This window comes from Petromyzon marinus, chromosome 25 (genome assembly GCF_048934315.1).
Source record: "Petromyzon marinus isolate PM22_M1 ecotype Great Lakes invasive population chromosome 25, UKy_Petmar_22M1.pri1.0, whole genome shotgun sequence".
Lineage (NCBI taxonomy): Eukaryota > Metazoa > Chordata > Hyperoartia > Petromyzontiformes > Petromyzontidae > Petromyzon > Petromyzon marinus.
In genome coordinates, this window is record NC_133691.1 from 9,809,224 (window position 1) to 9,829,039 (window position 19,816).

General features: G+C 42.2%; 1 protein-coding gene across 3 annotated transcripts in view; it reads right to left on the bottom strand.

Annotated features, from left to right (window-relative positions):
- Positions 1 to 19,816, bottom strand: part of LOC142929142 (uncharacterized) — a 32,359-nt gene that overhangs the window by 10,498 nt on the left and 2,045 nt on the right. For all 3 annotated transcript variants that reach the window (XM_076069699.1, XM_076069698.1, XM_076069700.1), the window contains 26 exons: positions 14,450 to 14,518; positions 13,659 to 13,880; positions 13,434 to 13,553; positions 13,038 to 13,259; positions 12,811 to 12,930; positions 12,414 to 12,635; positions 11,288 to 11,407; positions 10,891 to 11,112; positions 10,664 to 10,783; positions 10,267 to 10,488; positions 9,141 to 9,260; positions 8,743 to 8,964; positions 8,516 to 8,635; positions 8,119 to 8,340; positions 6,994 to 7,113; positions 6,598 to 6,819; positions 6,371 to 6,490; positions 5,974 to 6,195; positions 4,974 to 5,093; positions 4,578 to 4,799; positions 4,351 to 4,470; positions 3,954 to 4,175; positions 2,954 to 3,073; positions 2,558 to 2,779; positions 2,330 to 2,449; positions 1,933 to 2,154 (listed from right to left, as the gene is read on the bottom strand). In XM_076069699.1, coding sequence (XP_075925814.1) covers positions 1,933 to 2,154; positions 2,330 to 2,449; positions 2,558 to 2,779; positions 2,954 to 3,073; positions 3,954 to 4,175; positions 4,351 to 4,470; positions 4,578 to 4,799; positions 4,974 to 5,093; positions 5,974 to 6,195; positions 6,371 to 6,490; positions 6,598 to 6,819; positions 6,994 to 7,113; positions 8,119 to 8,340; positions 8,516 to 8,635; positions 8,743 to 8,964; positions 9,141 to 9,260; positions 10,267 to 10,488; positions 10,664 to 10,783; positions 10,891 to 11,112; positions 11,288 to 11,407; positions 12,414 to 12,635; positions 12,811 to 12,930; positions 13,038 to 13,259; positions 13,434 to 13,553; positions 13,659 to 13,880; positions 14,450 to 14,518 — 4,395 coding nt within the window. The remainder of the gene's footprint in view (positions 1 to 1,932; positions 2,155 to 2,329; positions 2,450 to 2,557; positions 2,780 to 2,953; positions 3,074 to 3,953; positions 4,176 to 4,350; positions 4,471 to 4,577; positions 4,800 to 4,973; positions 5,094 to 5,973; positions 6,196 to 6,370; positions 6,491 to 6,597; positions 6,820 to 6,993; positions 7,114 to 8,118; positions 8,341 to 8,515; positions 8,636 to 8,742; positions 8,965 to 9,140; positions 9,261 to 10,266; positions 10,489 to 10,663; positions 10,784 to 10,890; positions 11,113 to 11,287; positions 11,408 to 12,413; positions 12,636 to 12,810; positions 12,931 to 13,037; positions 13,260 to 13,433; positions 13,554 to 13,658; positions 13,881 to 14,449; positions 14,519 to 19,816) is intronic.

Genomic DNA, 19,816 nt, shown 5'->3' on the forward strand with positions numbered 1-19,816 from the left:
TGGCTATTTCCTGGATAAGGGCGCCCCCGAGCGCCTTTTGACCAATCAAGGTAAAACATTTCTTATAAACTGCTGCGTGAGGTTTGCAATTTGCTGGGGACAAAGAAGGTGCGCACGTAACCATACCATCCACAGACGGATGGCATAGTAGAACGCTTGAATAGAACGCTGACCTCCATGTTGAGTCACCTGGTCAGCGAGTCACAGCTGGATTGGGACTTGCATGTCCCTTCTTTTTGATGTATGGACGGGAATATGATCCTCCCATCGACGTACAGTTGCAGGCCGCGCCGGCCGTGAAAGTGTCAAAAATTTCCGATTCCGTTCGTTTCACTCCTGAAAAGCTCTCCGAAGTGCGGGAAGCTTCCAGGGTCAACTCCCGAGCCAAACAGTTGGCTATGAGCGGCTGAAGGGAGCTGGTGTTTTCCTGTGTGATTGGTCGCCGGGCGACAGGGCCTGGTTGCATTATCCGCAGGTGCCCGTGGGCACATCCCCTAAATCGCTGCAACCCTGGAAGGGCCCAGTTGATCTTGTTTGGGTCGTGCGTCCACAATGTGTCCAAATTTGGCTTGGTAAGCAGATTTGATTTGTTCACCCCTCTCGTCTGAAGCCGTTTATTGCGCCATGTGAATTTGTTTAATCTCCATATCGCAGGGGCCGAGTGTCAGGTGTACCCGACGAGTTGAGGCGTGTGTCTGCTGACGCCGGTCCTCAGAAGAGTGTTTCTGTCCCGTCCCCAGGTGCTGCGCGATTAATGCCTTGCACGTGGCTGCTCGTGTCGGCCTCGTGTGCTCCGGACGTGGAAGGTCGGACGGTCCGGCCTGCTGCTCTTCGTGAGGAGCCAGCTTCATGCGATTGATTGCTCATTTCCCCCAGGTCATCCAGGGCAGACGAGCCCAACCCCCCTGGAGGCCCTGCATCGCGGACTCGCTCAAAGACTCGGGTTGCATAATCCCTGCACGTTGCACACTCCGACACCGTCATTGGCTGTTGCGCTCGCATGAGTCATAGCAACTAATTGGCTGATCCCGCTTGTCATTGGACTCACGAGCATTGTTACACGTTGTGGGTGGGAGATGTTGATTGCGGGGGCCCTGCATGTCGCGTTTATTGTTGTTGCTCTGCATTATTTTTTATTGTTAGCCAGTGTATAATTGTACAGGTGGGTTAGGGTATTTATTGGTTGTTTTGTTATTGTTGGAGCACACGTGCGTTATGTTGTATATATATTTTGTCGTTACTTCGTTAAGAGGAAGTTAACAGCTGGAATGGCTGAGTGCTACGGAGGGGGGGGTGGTGGTGAAGTGACTAGGAATGTCACTGTGTGGTGATGGACATGGGGTGTAGTACCATCCCTAGTGGGGGCTTGGGTGAGCGCTGGTTAAGCGCGGTGGCACCACGCACAGCGTGCGGTGTGGGCTCCCGTTGAGAGAGTGAGAGAGTGTCAGCCAGCTGGTGTTACGTTGGGGGCACGATACTCTGGCTGACCTGGGGGACATGTGACCGGATGATGCTGAACTCCCGAGAGCCTTCAAGCAAGGGCGAGAGAGATCGAGAAGGTGGGCAGGGCGAGAGGCGGAGCCAGCCCCAGCCCGGCCCGATATAAGGGGGGCCCTGAGAGGGGCTCGGGGTTCTTACTGTTGGAGAGGCAGGAGATCCACGTCAAGCTTGAAGAAGCCTCCAGCAAACGCGGTCCGGGACCCAGCTTGTGGTCCGGACCAGGATAGTGGAACCGTGTCTAGTTCCACCGTAGCGTGGTTAGTTGGGTGGTCACCACCCAAGAGTGTATTGTGTTAAAAGCTTGGAGTGTGTTGTGCTAAGAGTTTAATAAAACGTGTTGCTCCCAAGACAACGTCTGTGAGTCAGTTGGACTCACTACTAATATATAACATAAAAAATGCGAAAGTATAATTTCCATTATGATTTACTCACTGCAGTTGCTTTCATCTGAATAGTCTCTACAGTCGTTGACTCCATCACACACGAACACTATTCCAAGGCAGGTTCCATTGCCACAACGGATTTGGTCTGAGCGGCATTGGCAGTTTGGAGTCTCATCACTCTGGTCTCCACAGTCAGGCTCCCCATCACAGTAAAGACGTCCAGGGATGCAATGCTTCTTATCGGCACAGCGGAATTCACTGCTGGAACACTCTGGTAGGATATACATTATAAAAAAGATTAAGTGAGATCAAATTGTATACTTTCACATCGTGGATTGATGTCTAATTTTATTATTAACTTATTCCACGTTGCATAGGGGAAAAAACAACAATTTTAAAGTTATTCGCAAGCAGATAATTGATTTCATGTTTTTTGTTAAACAAACCTTTCTCACAGTCACTTTCATCAGATCCATCACTACAGTCAGTTTCTCCATCACAGACATAGAGTCGGTCCAAACATTCGGTGTTGCTGTTATTGCATTTGTACTTGCTTGGAGTACAAGCTGAAAAACATACATAAATGAATTAATTTGTAGGAATGACAGTTTTTCTAATCATCAATATATGACATTCAAAATGCTAACGTATAATTTACATTATGATTAACTCACTGCAGTTGCTTTCGTCTGAATTGTCTCCACAGTCATTGATTCCATCACACACGAACACTATTCCAAGGCAGCTTCCATTGGGACAACGGATTTGGTCTGAGCGGCATTGGCAGTTTGGAGTCTCATCACTCTGGTCTGCACAGTCGGGCTCCCCATCACAGTAAAGACGTCCAGGGATGCAATGCTTCTTGTCGGCACAGCGGAATTCACTTTCTGAACATTCTGGTATGATAGATTAAGAAAAAAGATGAAGTGAGATCAAATTGTATACTTTCACATTTTGGATTGATGTTCAATTCATCCTGAACTGATTCCACGTTGCATAGGGAAAAAAAACAACAATTTTAAAGTTATTCGTAAGTAGGCAATTGATTTCATGTTTTTTGTTCAACAAACCTTTCTCACAGTCACTTTCATCAGATCCATCGCTACAGTCAGTTTCTCCATCGCAGACGTAGAGTGGGTCCAAACATTCTGTGTTGCTGTTATTGCATTTGTACTGATTCGATGTGCAAGCTGAAAAAACAATTGTCAATTAATATCTTCCTATAAATGATACAGATTTTACATTGAGATATGGCATTCGTAATTTAAAGTACCGTATTTTCCCGCATATAACCCGCGGGGTATACCACTTTTTACAAACAATACAAGACCCTGCGGGGTATATGGAGGTGTGCGCTTCCCAAAAATATTTTACACGTGTGACATGTCATAACTCGTTACAGTTTTTCATGGTAGGACTATCCACTATGCAACACTTATCTTTGACTAAAGCACTGCTGAATAAATCACTCACACTAAAATTGCACATGTTATCACGTTTTAAATGAATTGTTTGTACAATTAAACGACAATGTTTGAAGTGCGCGCACTGTTTACCGGCGACGGGAGAGCTGGGAATAGAGAGGTGGGGGTTGGGCAGCTGGCGGGAGAGAGAGGTGGGGGTAGGGCAGCTGGGGGGAGGGAGAGGTGGGGTTGGGGGCGAGGCGAAGGCGTTACCGTAGTGCCGCTATTATCTGCGCAGTGCGCAATATACCAGCTATAAAACTGTACTTAATTATCTAACAGTTATGTGTTACTTATTTATTGGATATTTGCTTTTGTTACTTATTTACTGTTTTACGTTCACTCGTTTCCGGTTAGTTTGTTTTCTTTGTGCATGTTATGATTTTAATGTTAACAATTGATAGTGGAATGTATTACAAATGTAAACTTTGTATCATTATAGAATGAAGCTGCGGTAACGACGTTAAATATATGAATGCATGCGGGGTATATGGATGTGCAGGCTATCCGAAATGTATTTGACACAAAACGCTATTTTTGCGGGGTATATGCGTCTGCCAGTTATATGCGTATGCGGGCTATATGCGGGAAAAATGTTTTAACTCACTGCAGTTGCTTTCATCTGAATAGTCTCCACAGTCGTTGACTCCATCACACACGAACACTATTCCAAGGCAGGTTCCATTGCCACAACGGATTTGGTCTGAGCGGCATTGGCAGTTTGGAGTCTCATCACTCTGGTCTGCACAGTCGGGCTCCCCATCACAGTAAAGACGTCCAGGGATGCAATGCTTCTTATCGGCACAGCGGAATTCACTGCTGGAACACTCTGGTAGGATATACATTATAAAAAAGATTAAGTGAGATCAAATTGTATACTTTCACATCGTGGATTGATGTCTAATTTTATTCTTAACTTATTCCACGTTGCATAGGGGAAAAAACAACAATTTTAAAGTTATTCGCAAGCAGATCATTGATTTCATGTTTTTTGTTAAACAAACCTTTCTCACAGTCACTTTCATCAGATCCATCACTACAGTCAGTTTCTCCATCACAGACATAGAGTCGGTCCAAACATTCGGTGTTGCTGTTATTGCATTTGTACTTGCTTGGAGTACAAGCTGAAAAAATACATAAATGAATTAATTCGTAGGAATGACAGTTTTTCTAATCATCAATATATGACATTCAAAATGCTAACGTATAATTTACATTATGATTAACTCACTGCAGTTGCTTTCGTCTGAATTGTCTCCACAGTCATTGATTCCATCACACACGAACACTATTCCAAGGCAGCTTCCATTGGGACAACGGATTTGGTCTGAGCGGCATTGGCAGTTTGGAGTCTCATCACTCTGGTCTGCACAGTCGGGCTCCCCATCACAGTAAAGACGTCCAGGGATGCAATGCTTCTTGTCGGCACAGCGGAATTCACTTTCTGAACATTCTGGTATGATAGATTAAGAAAAAAGATGAAGTGAGATCAAATTGTATACTTTCACATTTTGGATTGATGTTCAATTCATCCTGAACTGATTCCACGTTGCATAGGGAAAAAAAACAACAATTTTAAAGTTATTCGTAAGTAGGCAATTGATTTCATGTTTTTTGTTCAACAAACCTTTCTCACAGTCACTTTCATCAGATCCATCGCTACAGTCAGTTTCTCCATCGCAGACGTAGAGTGGGTCCAAACATTCTGTGTTGCTGTTATTGCATTTGTACTGATTCGATGTGCAAGCTGAAAAAACAATTGTCAATTAATATCTTCCTATAAATGATACAGATTTTACATTGAGATATGGCATTCGTAATTTAAAGTACCGTATTTTCCCGCATATAACCCGCGGGGTATACCACTTTTTACAAACAATACAAGACCCTGCGGGGTATATGGAGGTGTGCGCTTCCCAAAAATATTTTACACGTGTGACATGTCATAACTCGTTACAGTTTTTCATGGTAGGACTATCCACTATGCAACACTTATCTTTGACTAAAGCACTGCTGAATAAATCACTCACACTAAAATTGCACATGTTATCACGTTTTAAATGAATTGTTTGTACAATTAAACGACAATGTTTGAAGTGCGCGCACTGTTTACCGGCGACGGGAGAGCTGGGAATAGAGAGGTGGGGGTTGGGCAGCTGGCGGGAGAGAGAGGTGGGGGTAGGGCAGCTGGGGGGAGGGAGAGGTGGGGTTGGGGGCGAGGCGAAGGCGTTACCGTAGTGCCGCTATTATCTGCGCAGTGCGCAATATACCAGCTATAAAACTGTACTTAATTATCTAACAGTTATGTGTTACTTATTTATTGGATATTTGCTTTTGTTACTTATTTACTGTTTTACGTTCACTCGTTTCCGGTTAGTTTGTTTTCTTTGTGCATGTTATGATTTTAATGTTAACAATTGATAGTGGAATGTATTACAAATGTAAACTTTGTATCATTATAGAATGAAGCTGCGGTAACGACGTTAAATATATGAATGCATGCGGGGTATATGGATGTGCAGGCTATCCGAAATGTATTTGACACAAAACGCTATTTTTGCGGGGTATATGCGTCTGCCAGTTATATGCGTATGCGGGCTATATGCGGGAAAAATGTTTTAACTCACTGCAGTTGCTTTCATCTGAATAGTCTCCACAGTCGTTGACTCCATCACACACGAACACTATTCCAAGGCAGGTTCCATTGCCACAACGGATTTGGTCTGAGCGGCATTGGCAGTTTGGAGTCTCATCACTCTGGTCTGCACAGTCGGGCTCCCCATCACAGTAAAGACGTCCAGGGATGCAATGCTTCTTATCGGCACAGCGGAATTCACTGCTGGAACACTCTGGTAGGATATACATTATAAAAAAGATTAAGTGAGATCAAATTGTATACTTTCACATCGTGGATTGATGTCTAATTTTATTCTTAACTTATTCCACGTTGCATAGGGGAAAAAACAACAATTTTAAAGTTATTCGCAAGCAGATCATTGATTTCATGTTTTTTGTTAAACAAACCTTTCTCACAGTCACTTTCATCAGATCCATCACTACAGTCAGTTTCTCCATCACAGACATAGAGTCGGTCCAAACATTCGGTGTTGCTGTTATTGCATTTGTACTTGCTTGGAGTACAAGCTGAAAAAATACATAAATGAATTAATTCGTAGGAATGACAGTTTTTCTAATCATCAATATATGACATTCAAAATGCTAACGAATAATTTACATTATGATTAACTCACTGCAGTTGCTTTCGTCTGAATTGTCTCCACAGTCATTGATTCCATCACACACGAACACTATTCCAAGGCAGCTTCCATTGGGACAACGGATTTGGTCTGAGCGGCATTGGCAGTTTGGAGTCTCATCACTCTGGTCTGCACAGTCGGGCTCCCCATCACAGTAAAGACGTCCAGGGATGCAATGCTTCTTGTCGGCACAGCGGAATTCACTTTCTGAACATTCTGGTATGATAGATTAAGAAAAAAGATGAAGTGAGATCAAATTGTATACTTTCACATTTTGGATTGATGTTCAATTCATCCTGAACTGATTCCACGTTGCATAGGGAAAAAAAACAACAATTTTAAAGTTATTCGTAAGTAGGCAATTGATTTCATGTTTTTTGTTCAACAAACCTTTCTCACAGTCACTTTCATCAGATCCATCGCTACAGTCAGTTTCTCCATCGCAGACGTAGAGTGGGTCCAAACATTCTGTGTTGCTGTTATTGCATTTGTACTGATTCGGTGTGCAAGCTGAAAAAACAATTGTCAATTAATATCTTCCTATAAATGATACCGATTTTACATTGAGATATGGCATTCGTAATTTAAAGTACCGTATTTTCCCGCATATAACCCGCGGGGTATACCACTTTTTACAAACAATACAAGACCCTGCGGGGTATATGGAGGTGTGCGCTATCCCAAAAATATTTTACACGTGTGACATGTCATAACTCGTTACATTTTTTCATGGTAGGACTATCCACTATGCAACACTTATCTTTGACTAAAGCACTGCTGAATAAATCACTCACACTAAAATTGCACATGTTATCACGTTTTAAATGAATTGTTTGTACAATTAAACGACAATGTTTGAAGTGCGCGCACTGTTTACCGGCGGCGGGAGAGCTGGGAATAGAGAGGTGGGGGTTGGGCAGCTGGCGGGAGAGAGAGGTGGGGGTAGGGCAGCTGGGGCAAGGGAGAGGTGGGGTTGGGGGGTGGGGCAGAGCGAGATCTGTGGTGGTGATGGGAGAGCTGGGTGGAGAGGTGGGGTTTGGGCAGCTGGGGGGAGAGAGAGGTGGGGGTAGGGCAGCTGGGGGGAGGGAGAGGTGGGGTTGGGGGCGAGGCGACGGCGTTACCGTAGTGCCGCTATTATCTGCGCAGTGCGCAATATACCAGCTATAAAACTGTACTTAATTATCTAACAGTTATGTGTTACTTATTTATTGGATATTTGCTTTTGTTACTTATTTACTGTTTTACGTTCACTCGTTTCCAGTTAGTTTGTTTTCTTTGTGCATGTTATGATTTTAATGTTAACAATTGATAGTGGAATGTATTACAAATGTAAACTTTGTATCATTATAGAATGAAGCTGCGGTAACGACGTTAAATATATGAATGCATGCGGGGTATATGGATGTGCAGGCTATCTGAAATGTATTTGACACAAAACGCTATTTTTGCGGGGTATATGCGTCTGCCAGTTATATGCGTATGCGGGCTATATGCGGGAAACATGTTTTAACTCACTGCAGTTGCCTTCATCTGAATAGTCTCCACAGTCGTTGACTCCATCACACACGAACACTATTCCAAGGCAGGTTCCATTGCCACAACGGATTTGGTCTGAGCGGCATTGGCAGTTTGGAGTCTCATCACTCTGGTCTGCACAGTCGGGCTCCCCATCACAGTAAAGACGTCCAGGGATGCAATGCTTCTTATCGGCACAGCGGAATTCACTGCTGGAACACTCTGGTAGGATATACATTATAAAAAAGATTAAGTGAGATCAAATTGTATACTTTCACATCGTGGATTGATGTCTAATTTTATTCTTAACTTATTCCACGTTGCATAGGGGAAAAAACAACAATTTTAAAGTTATTCGCAAGCAGATCATTGATTTCATGTTTTTTGTTAAACAAACCTTTCTCACAGTCACTTTCATCAGATCCATCACTACAGTCAGTTTCTCCATCACAGACATAGAGTCGGTCCAAACATTCGGTGTTGCTGTTATTGCATTTGTACTTGCTTGGAGTACAAGCTGAAAAAATACATAAATGAATTAATTCGTAGGAATGACAGTTTTTCTAATCATCAATATATGACATTCAAAATGCTAACGTATAATTTACATTATGATTAACTCACTGCAGTTGCTTTCGTCTGAATTGTCTCCACAGTCATTGATTCCATCACACACGAACACTATTCCAAGGCAGCTTCCATTGGGACAACGGATTTGGTCTGAGCGGCATTGGCAGTTTGGAGTCTCATCACTCTGGTCTGCACAGTCGGGCTCCCCATCACAGTAAAGACGTCCAGGGATGCAATGCTTCTTGTCGGCACAGCGGAATTCACTTTCTGAACATTCTGGTATGATAGATTAAGAAAAAAGATGAAGTGAGATCAAATTGTATACTTTCACATTTTGGATTGATGTTCAATTCATCCTGAACTGATTCCACGTTGCATAGGGGAAAAAAACCCAACAATTTTAAAGTTATTCGTAAGTAGGTAATTGATTTCATGTTTTTTGTTCAACAAACCTTTCTCACAGTCACTTTCATCAGATCCATCGCTACAGTCAGTTTCTCCATCGCAGACGTAGAGTGGGTCCAAACATTCTGTGTTGCTGTTATTGCATTTGTACTGATTCGGTGTGCAAGCTGAAAAAACAATTGTCAATTAATATCTTCCTATAAATGATACCGATTTTACATTGAGATATGGCATTCGTAATTTAAAGTACCGTATTTTCCCGCATATAACCCGCGGGGTATACCACTTTTTACAAACAATACAAGACCCTGCAGGGTATATGGAGGTGTGCGCTATCCCAAAAATATTTTACACGTGTGACATGTCATAACTCGTTACATTTTTTCATGGTAGGACTATCCACTATGCAACACTTATCTTTGACTAAAGCACTGCTGAATAAATCACTCACACTAAAATTGCACATGTTATCACGTTTTAAATGAATTGTTTGTACAATTAAACGACAATGTTTGAAGTGCGCGCACTGTTTACCGGCGACGGGAGAGCTGCGAATAGAGAGGTGGGGGTTGGGCAGCTGGCGGGAGAGAGAGGTGGGGGTAGGGCAGCTGGGGCAAGGGAGAGGTGGGGTTGGGGGGTGGGGCAGAGCGAGATCTGTGGTGGTGATGGGAGAGCTGGGTGGAGAGGTGGGGTTTGGGCAGCTGGGGGGAGAGAGAGGTGGGGGTAGGGCAGCTGGGGGGAGGGAGAGGTGGGGTTGGGGGCGAGGCGACGGCGTTACCGTAGTGCCGCTATTATCTGCGCAGTGCACAATATACCAGCTATAAAACTGTACTTAATTATCTAACAGTTATGTGTTACTTATTTATTGGATATTTGCTTTTGTTACTTATTTACTGTTTTACGTTCACTCGTTTCCAGTTAGTTTGTTTTCTTTGTGCATGTTATGATTTTAATGTTAACAATTGATAGTGGAATGTATTACAAATGTAAACTTTGTATCATTATAGAATGAAGCTGCGGTAACGACGTTAAATATATGAATGCATGCGGGGTATATGGATGTGCAGGCTATCTGAAATGTATTTGACACAAAACGCTATTTTTGCGGGGTATATGCGTCTGCCAGTTATATGCGTATGCGGGCTATATTGCGGGAAAAATGTTTTAACTCACTGCAGTTGCCTTCATCTGAATAGTCTCCACAGTCGTTGACTCCATCACACACGAACACTATTCCAAGGCAGGTTCCATTGCCACAACGGATTTGGTCTGAGCGGCATTGGCAGTTTGGAGTCTCATCACTCTGGTCTGCACAGTCGGGCTCCCCATCACAGTAAAGACGTCCAGGGATGCAATGCTTCTTATCGGCACAGCGGAATTCACTGCTGGAACACTCTGGTAGGATATACATCATAAAAAAGATTAAGTGAGATCAAATTGTATACTTTCACATCGTGGATTGATGTCTAATTTTATTCTTAACTTATTCCACGTTGCATAGGGGAAAAAACAACAATTTTAAAGTTATTCGCAAGCAGATCATTGATTTCATGTTTTTTGTTAAACAAACCTTTCTCACAGTCACTTTCATCAGATCCATCACTACAGTCAGTTTCTCCATCACAGACATAGAGTCGGTCCAAACATTCGGTGTTGCTGTTATTGCATTTGTACTTGCTTGGAGTACAAGCTGAAAAAATACATAAATGAATTAATTCGTAGGAATGACAGTTTTTCTAATCATCAATATATGACATTCAAAATGCTAACGTATAATTTACATTATGATTAACTCACTGCAGTTGCTTTCGTCTGAATTGTCTCCACAGTCATTGATTCCATCACACACGAACACTATTCCAAGGCAGCTTCCATTGGCACAACGGATTTGGTCTGAGCGGCATTGGCAGTTTGGAGTCTCATCACTCTGGTCTGCACAGTCGGGCTCCCCATCACAGTAAAGACGTCCAGGGATGCAATGCTTCTTGTCGGCACAGCGGAATTCATTTTCTGAACATTCTGGTATGATAGATTAAGAAAAAAGATGAAGTGAGATCAAATTGTATACTTTCACATTATGGATTGATGTTCAATTTATCCTGAACTGATTCCACGTTGCATAGGGAAAAAACAACAACAATTTTAAAGTTATTCGTAAGTAGGTAATTGATTTCATGTTTTTTGTTCAACAAACCTTTCTCACAGTCACTTTCATCAGATCCATCGCTACAGTCAGTTTCTCCATCGCAGACGTAGAGTGGGTCCAAACATTCTGTGTTGCTGTTATTGCATTTGTACTGATTCGGTGTGCAAGCTGAAAAAACAATTGTCAATTAATATCTTCCTATAAATGATACCGATTTTACATTGAGATATGGCATTCGTAATTTAAAGTACCGTATTTTCCCGCATATAACCCGCGGGGTATACCACTTTTTACAAACAATACAAGACCCTGTGGGGTATATGGAGGTGTGCGCTATCCCAAAAATATTTTACACGTGTGACATGTCATAACTCGTTACATTTTTTCATGGTAGGACTATCCACTATGCAACACTTATCTTTGACTAAAGCACTGCTGAATAAATCACTCACACTAAAATTGCACATGTTATCACGTTTTAAATGAATTGTTTGTACAATTAAACGACAATGTTTGAAGTGCGCGCACTGTTTACCGGCGACGGGAGAGCTGCGAATAGAGAGGTGGGGGTTGGGCAGCTGGCGGGAGAGAGAGGTGGGGGTAGGGCAGCTGGGGCGAGGGAGAGGTGTGGTTGGGGGGTGGGGCAGAGCGAGATCTGTGGTGGTGATGGGAGAGCTGGGTGGAGAGGTGGGGTTTGGGCAGCTGGGGGGAGAGAGAGGTGGGGGTAGGGCAGCTGGGGGGAGGGAGAGGTGGGGTTGGGGGCGAGGCGACGGCGTTACCGTAGTGCCGCTATTATCTGCGCAGTGCGCAATATACCAGCTATAAAACTGTACCTAATTATCTAACAGTTATGTGTTACTTATTTATTGGATATTTGCTTTTGTTACTTATTTATTGTTTTACGTTCACTCGTTTCCAGTTAGTTTGTTTTCTTTGTGCATGTTATGATTTTAATGTTAACAATTGATAGTGGAATGTATTACAAATGTAAACTTTGTATCATTATAGAATGAAGCTGCGGTAACGACGTTAAATATATGAATGCATGCGGGGTATATGGATGTGCAGGCTATCTGAAATGTATTTGACACAAAACGCTATTTTTGCGGGGTATATGCGTCTGCCAGTTATATGCGTATGCGGGCTATATTGCGGGAAAAATGTTTTAACTCACTGCAGTTGCCTTCATCTGAATAGTCTCCACAGTCGTTGACTCCATCACACACGAACACTATTCCAAGGCAGGTTCCATTGCCACAACGGATTTGGTCTGAGCGGCATTGGCAGTTTGGAGTCTCATCACTCTGGTCTGCACAGTCGGGCTCCCCATCACAGTAAAGACGTCCAGGGATGCAATGCTTCTTATCGGCACAGCGGAATTCACTGCTGGAACACTCTGGTAGGATATACATCATAAAAAAGATTAAGTGAGATCAAATTGTATACTTTCACATCGTGGATTGATGTCTAATTTTATTCTTAACTTATTCCACGTTGCATAGGGGAAAAAACAACAATTTTAAAGTTATTCGCAAGCAGATCATTGATTTCATGTTTTTTGTTAAACAAACCTTTCTCACAGTCACTTTCATCAGATCCATCACTACAGTCAGTTTCTCCATCACAGACATAGAGTCGGTCCAAACATTCGGTGTTGCTGTTATTGCATTTGTACTTGCTTGGAGTACAAGCTGAAAAAATACATAAATGAATTAATTCGTAGGAATGACAGTTTTTCTAATCATCAATATATGACATTCAAAATGCTAACGTATAATTTACATTATGATTAACTCACTGCAGTTGCTTTCGTCTGAATTGTCTCCACAGTCATTGATTCCATCACACACGAACACTATTCCAAGGCAGCTTCCATTGGCACAACGGATTTGGTCTGAGCGGCATTGGCAGTTTGGAGTCTCATCACTCTGGTCTGCACAGTCGGGCTCCCCATCACAGTAAAGACGTCCAGGGATGCAATGCTTCTTGTCGGCACAGCGGAATTCATTTTCTGAACATTCTGGTATGATAGATTAAGAAAAAAGATGAAGTGAGATCAAATTGTATACTTTCACATTATGGATTGATGTTCAATTTATCCTGAACTGATTCCACGTTGCATAGGGAAAAACAACAACAATTTTAAAGTTATTCGTAAGTAGGTAATTGATTTCATGTTTTTTGTTCAACAAACCTTTCTCACAGTCACTTTCATCAGATCCATCGCTACAGTCAGTTTCTCCATCGCAGACGTAGAGTGGGTCCAAACATTCTGTGTTGCTGTTATTGCATTTGTACTGATTCGGTGTGCAAGCTGAAAAAACAATTGTCAATTAATATCTTCCTATAAATGATACAGATTTTTTCATTGAGATATGGAATTCTTAACTTAAAGTATACGTCCCATGTTTTAACTCACTGCAGTTACTTTCGTCTGAATAGTCTCCACAGTCGTTGACTCCATCACACATGAACACTATTCCAAGGCAGCTTCCATTGGCACAACGGATTTGGTCTGAGCGGCATTGGCAGTTTGGAGTCTCATCACTCTGGTCTGCACAGTCGGGCTCCCCATCACAGTAAAGATGTCCAGGGATGCAGTGCTTCTTATCGGCACAGCGGAACTCACTTCCTGCACACACTTAGAAAACACAATCAATTCTGTGATTATTTTACAACGTGAAAATATTAAGTGAAATATTATTTGGGTCTTTCGGTAAAGTCACAAATAGCTGAGTTTGTAGTTTTCATGTCAGGGATCACATCCTTCACATATTGGCTGCTGACATTTGGGCTACGCCCATTTCTAACCTTTAGAAACAGTTTACCTTTAGAAGCTTACCCTAGAATGCTTGTGTTGCGATTGAAACGTCGTAGTTTTTTTATTATTTTTTGTTTTCTTTGAACCTACCTACGTGATTTTACTAAAAGACCCAAATAATATGAATTCCTGTAGTCACGAGCTTTAAGTCAAGAATGAAGTGAAATCTTATACATATTCATAATATTTCGTTGAGCAAGTCACCTGTAGTCCACTTCTCCGTCACAAACATAAAGTGCATCTAAACAACTCCCATATATTCACATCCATTTAGTTTTTTTATCATTTTAGTATTACATTAAGCATGTTGAAAGATGAAAAAAGAACAGGCTTTCATCCATCCTGGCAAAATCTATCTGATAGAAAGCTCGAAGCACTGCGTGTCTTACCAATAGTCAACGGTGTTGTCTGTAGTGTCACTGGCAGCTGTGTTGGCAATGGTGTTGGGGTTGTCTGTCCTGTTAAACAAGAGCAGGTGATCGTTAATGCTTATTCAGCTACTGTAACTATGTTCCATGTCCCACCATTTCGAAACCTGTTATTGCTTGCAGTCAATTAAACAGTTGAACAGGACTGTAGTTAAGTGTGAGTGTCGGTCGGATTTTCCCTTCTGGATGGCAAGACATTCCAAAAAGGCCCGAACCAAATTTCCTCTAAAACGAGTCCACTAGCTCAGACAGACAGCCACTGATGCACAGGAAATTGAATCCAGTCGTGGCTTGTCTTCTAGAAATCTGTTCTCACCCTCAACTCATAATTTACGATAATGTAATTCTGTCTAAATAAAACACAGAAACAGTCATACAAGTGAAGTATTGGGTGACTGTCTTGGACAGTGGACCTGTGAAAATAACTAGTTTCCAGGGCACGGATCAAGCGAATTGGGAATCGAGTGAAAAAAAGGGTTTGCAAATAACACATCGAAGTAATGGTTTCCAAGGTTCGTAATGGTTTCCAAGGTTCAGAAGGCAACTAGAAGCACATGTCAAAAAGGCAAGATCAAAGTTAACAGGGGTCAAAAGGTCTTGGGGTTAGGGTATAACAAGATCAAATGCAGGGCTAGGTTTTTACAACGTGGAGTAAAACCCTGACTAGCTTGTTTCCAGCTCGCCGGATTTTGCATATAGCCACACCAAACCAGATAATGCAAGAAAAGTATTAAAACATTTTAATAGCATTCAAAATACGTAAATACATTATAATGTCCATGCTAAATACTGTGGCATTCTATGTCATGTTATAATACGAATACACTATAATGCGTGATCTTACCTATAAACGTCATTTTTTGTATGTTTGTCTCTCTGTGTGTCTGTGTATCTGTCTGTGTACGAAACTTGCGAAGGATTTGGCTCGTAAACCGTGGGGTATACGTTTTTAAAAAGTACCCAGGTAGCACGCAATAACCCCCATGGTGAGCCAGCACTATTCCATTTTCGCATCCATCAACTTTAAAGTAGTAAAAAAATTCAATTTAGTGCAATTTATTATTATTTCCTTACGCCGCTCAGTGCGCGCCAAAGCACGTATTTGCGCATGCGCGACAAAGCCGTGGTTTCCCCTAGCAATGCACACTCGTGCGATTGGTGGAGTTGTGGGAAAATTCTCATTCGTGTTAAAAATGCAATAAAAATACACAAAACGCTGAGGTAAATTATTCACAGTGTGATGTCCACTTCTCCCTTCCCCACCCCAATGTGTGCAGTTACTACTATAGAGTCGGTAGATGTTACTACTGTAGGTCGTAGATACTACTGCAGAGCGGGCAGGGGGATCGTGGGTGGGAGGCGGGTAGCAGCCGAGCCCCAACCTGCCAAGGTGCCACCTCGGCTGGCTGGGCAATCTAGGCGAGGCCGGGGGCTCTGCACGGGACTAGGCCTCACCACTACACTCTGTGCAGTTTGTACAATTATAGATTTTGGCTGCAGGAATTCATATTCTTTGGTTCGTTCGGTAAAGTCACGCAAGATGGAAAAATTATAATACAAAATAAAGTTAATAAAAATAAAATAATATAAAATAAAACCACTAATGTAGACTGTTGCCTGGTTTGGAGCTTTCGTGACTGCAGGAATTGCTCTTTGGCTCTTTCGGTAAAGTCACGTAGAAAGAAAAATAAATTAAATACTAGCATACAACGTTTCGATTGCAACACAAGCAATCATCATCAGGTACAAATGAAAGAGAAAACAGACCTAGTAAACTTAAAAAATATAATGCAATACAACACAGAGAGTTGGCTAACATAACAGTCAACACCCTACCTGGTTGATTACGTTCTTCCAAAGATTGCTAAATTTGAGAGAGAAACAAAACTCAGACACGGGGACACATAGACAGACACATAAGCAGAGAGAGATAACACAGAGACACACAGAGAGAGACATACACATAGGCACACAGAGAAACAACGCCTCTGTGTCGAGGCCTTAAATAGAGAGAGAAGGGGGCAGAGAGAGAGGGGGAGGTAGAGAAATTAGCATGTCAATGAGAGATTTGGAGTTTTCGTGACTGCAGGAAATACAACACGAGGACAGAGAGAAAACACACTTAATCAAACAAACTTAACACAGAGGAGTTGTTCCTCTGTGTGCCTATGTGTGTGTCTCTCTCTGTGTCTCTGTGTTATCTCTCTCTGCTTATGTGTCTGTCTATGTGTCCCCGTGTCTGTTTTTTGTCTCTCTCTCACATTTAGCAATCTTTGGAAGAACGTAATCAACCAGGTAGGGTGTTGACTGTTATGTTAGCCGACTCTCTGTGTTGTATTGCATTATATTTCTAAGTTTACTTGGTTTGTTTTCTCTTTCATTTGTACCTGATGATGATTGCTTGTGTTGCAATCGAAACGTCGTATGCTATTATTTAATCTATTTTTCTTTCTACGTGACTTTACTGAAAGAACCAAAGAGTGTTGCCTGGTTCTGATGCGGAGTGAGTGTACTGGCAGTCTATAATGTAGACTGTAGCCTAGTAATTAAGTTTGGTGAATGTACTGCCAGTCTATAATGTAGACCAGGGGTCCCCAACCCCCGGGCCGCGGACCGGTACCGATCCGTGGCCTGTTAGGCACCGGGCCGCACAGCAGCAGGAGGTGAGCGGTGAGTCCACGCGTGGCCCGCCCCCATTATTTTATTATTTACCACTTCAATCCGCGCCTCTTTCCTGCACTGCGCCACTTGTCTCAGTCACAGTGTTGGTAAGCCCACCAGCTGACCCCTAGTAGCCACAATGAGTAAAAAAACAAATGTCGCTGGAGAGCTTCTTTGAAAAGGGGGAAAGACAAAATTAAGAACCCCCCCCCCCCGGTCCGTGAAAAAACTTGTCTTCCACGAAACCGGTCCCTGGTGCCAAAAAGGTTGGGGACCGCTGATGTAGACTGTAGCAGTGGTTATTAAGCTGGGTGAGTGTACTAGCAGTCTATAATGTAGACTGTAACAATGGTTATTAAGATGGGTGAGTGTACTGGCAGTCTATAATGTAGACTGTTGCCTGGTTCTTACGTTTGGTGAGTGTACTGGCAGTCTATCATTTAGACTGTAACAATGGTTATTAAGATGGGTGAGTGTACTGGCAGTCTATAATGTAGACTGTTGCCTGGTTCTTAACCTCGGTGAGTGTACTGGCAGTCTATAATGTAGACTGTAGCCTGGTTATTCAGCTGGGTGAGTGTACTAGCAGTCTATAATGTAGACTGTAACAATGGTTATTAAGATGGGTGAGTGTACTGGCAGTCTATAATGTAGACTGTAGCAGTGGTTATTAAGCTGGGTGAGTGTACTAGCAGTCTATAATGTAGACTGTAACAATGGTTATTAAGATGGGTGAGTGTACTGGCAGTCTATAATGTAGACTGTTGCCTGGTTCTTACGTTTGGTGAGTGTACTGGCAGTCTATCATTTAGACTGTAACAATGGTTATTAAGATGGGTGAGTGTACTGGCAGTCTATAATGTAGACTGTTGCCTGGTTCTTAACCTCGGTGAGTGTACTGGCAGTCTATAATGTAGACTGTAGCCTGGTTATTACGTTTGGTGAGTGTACTGGCAGTCTATCATTTAGACTGTAGCAATGGTCATTAAGCTGGGTGAGTGTACTTGCAGTCTATAATGTAGACTGTTGCCTGGTTCTTAACCTCGGTGAGTGTACTGGCAGTCTATAATGTAGACTGTAGCCTGGCTCTTAACCTCGGTGAGTGTACTGGCAGTATATAATGTAGACTGTAACAATCATTTTTAAGCTGCGTGAGCATATTGGCAGTCTATAATGTAGGCTGTAGAAATGGTTCATAAACTGAGTGAACGTACTGGCAGTCTATAATGTATACTGTAGCCCGATTCTTAACCGGAATGAGCGTACTGACAGTCTATATGTAGGCTTATTGTTGGTTCTTAATACCCATTGATACAGTCTACATTATAGACTGCCAGTACACTCACTCCGATTAAAAACCAGGCTACAGTCTACATTTATTTTATTATAATTTTTTATTCACTTATTAATTATAATTTTTCTATCTATGTGACTTTACCGAAAGAACCAAATGTTATTAGAGTTAGTATAGCTACTACTACAGCCAGTACATACTGCTAGAGAGTTAAAACTTGATTTGAAACTTTCGTGATTGCAGGAATTACTCTTTGGCTCTTTCGGTAAAGTCACGTAGAAAGAAAATAAATTAAATCATAGAGTACGACGTTTCGATTGCAACACAAGCAACCGTCATCAGGTAGAACTAAATATGAGAGAGAGACAAAACACAGACACGGAGACACACAGATAGACACACAAGCAGAGAGAGGCAACACAGAGACACACAGAGAGAGACACACAACATAGACACACAGAGACCCAATGCCTCTGTGTCGAGGCCTTAAATAGAGAGAGGGGGGGGGGGGTCTACTGGGGCAGCTGCTGGAGTAGAGAAATTAGCATGTCACTGAATCCACCCCGAAACGACCGAGGGAAAAAAGATCGAATGGCCCTATGATAGCCTGGTAAATTTTTGAGAGAGAAATGGTTTGAGAAAACAAAATGTAGCAAATCTTTTGGAAATGTAATGTAATGCAACACAGAGAGTCGGCTAACACACAGTTAACGCATAGCCTGGTTGATTACGATCTCCAAAGATTGCTAAAATTAAAATTTAAGTGTGATATTTGATAAACAGAGACACACAGAGAAATGTGTGGAAATCCACCCCAAAGCGGCTGGGGGAGAGAAAGAGCCAGTACATACTACTGTAGTGATAGTAGATACTGCTATCGAGTCGGTAGATACTACTATAGAGTTATTAGATATTACTAAAGTCAGTATATACTACTGTAGAGTTAGTAGCTACTGCTATAGAGTCCATATACATTATTATAGAGTCGGTAGATACTACTGCAGTCAGTAGAAACTACTGTAGAGTCACTAGATACTACTATAGTCAGTAGTTACGACTATAGAGTCAGTATATACTACTGTAGAGTCGGTAGATACTACTGTAAAGTTGGGAGATACGACTGCAGAGTTACCAGAGGCTACGGTAGAGTAAGTAGATACTCCTATAGTAAGCAGATACTACTATAGTCAGTGGATACTACTATAGAGTCAATAGATACTATAGATTCAGTAGATACTACTATAGAGTCGGCAGATACTACTATACAGTCAGTAGATACTACTACAGTCAAGAGATACCACTACGGTCAGTAAATACTGCTCCAGTTAGTAGATACTATACAATCCATAGATACTACTACGGTCAGTAGACAC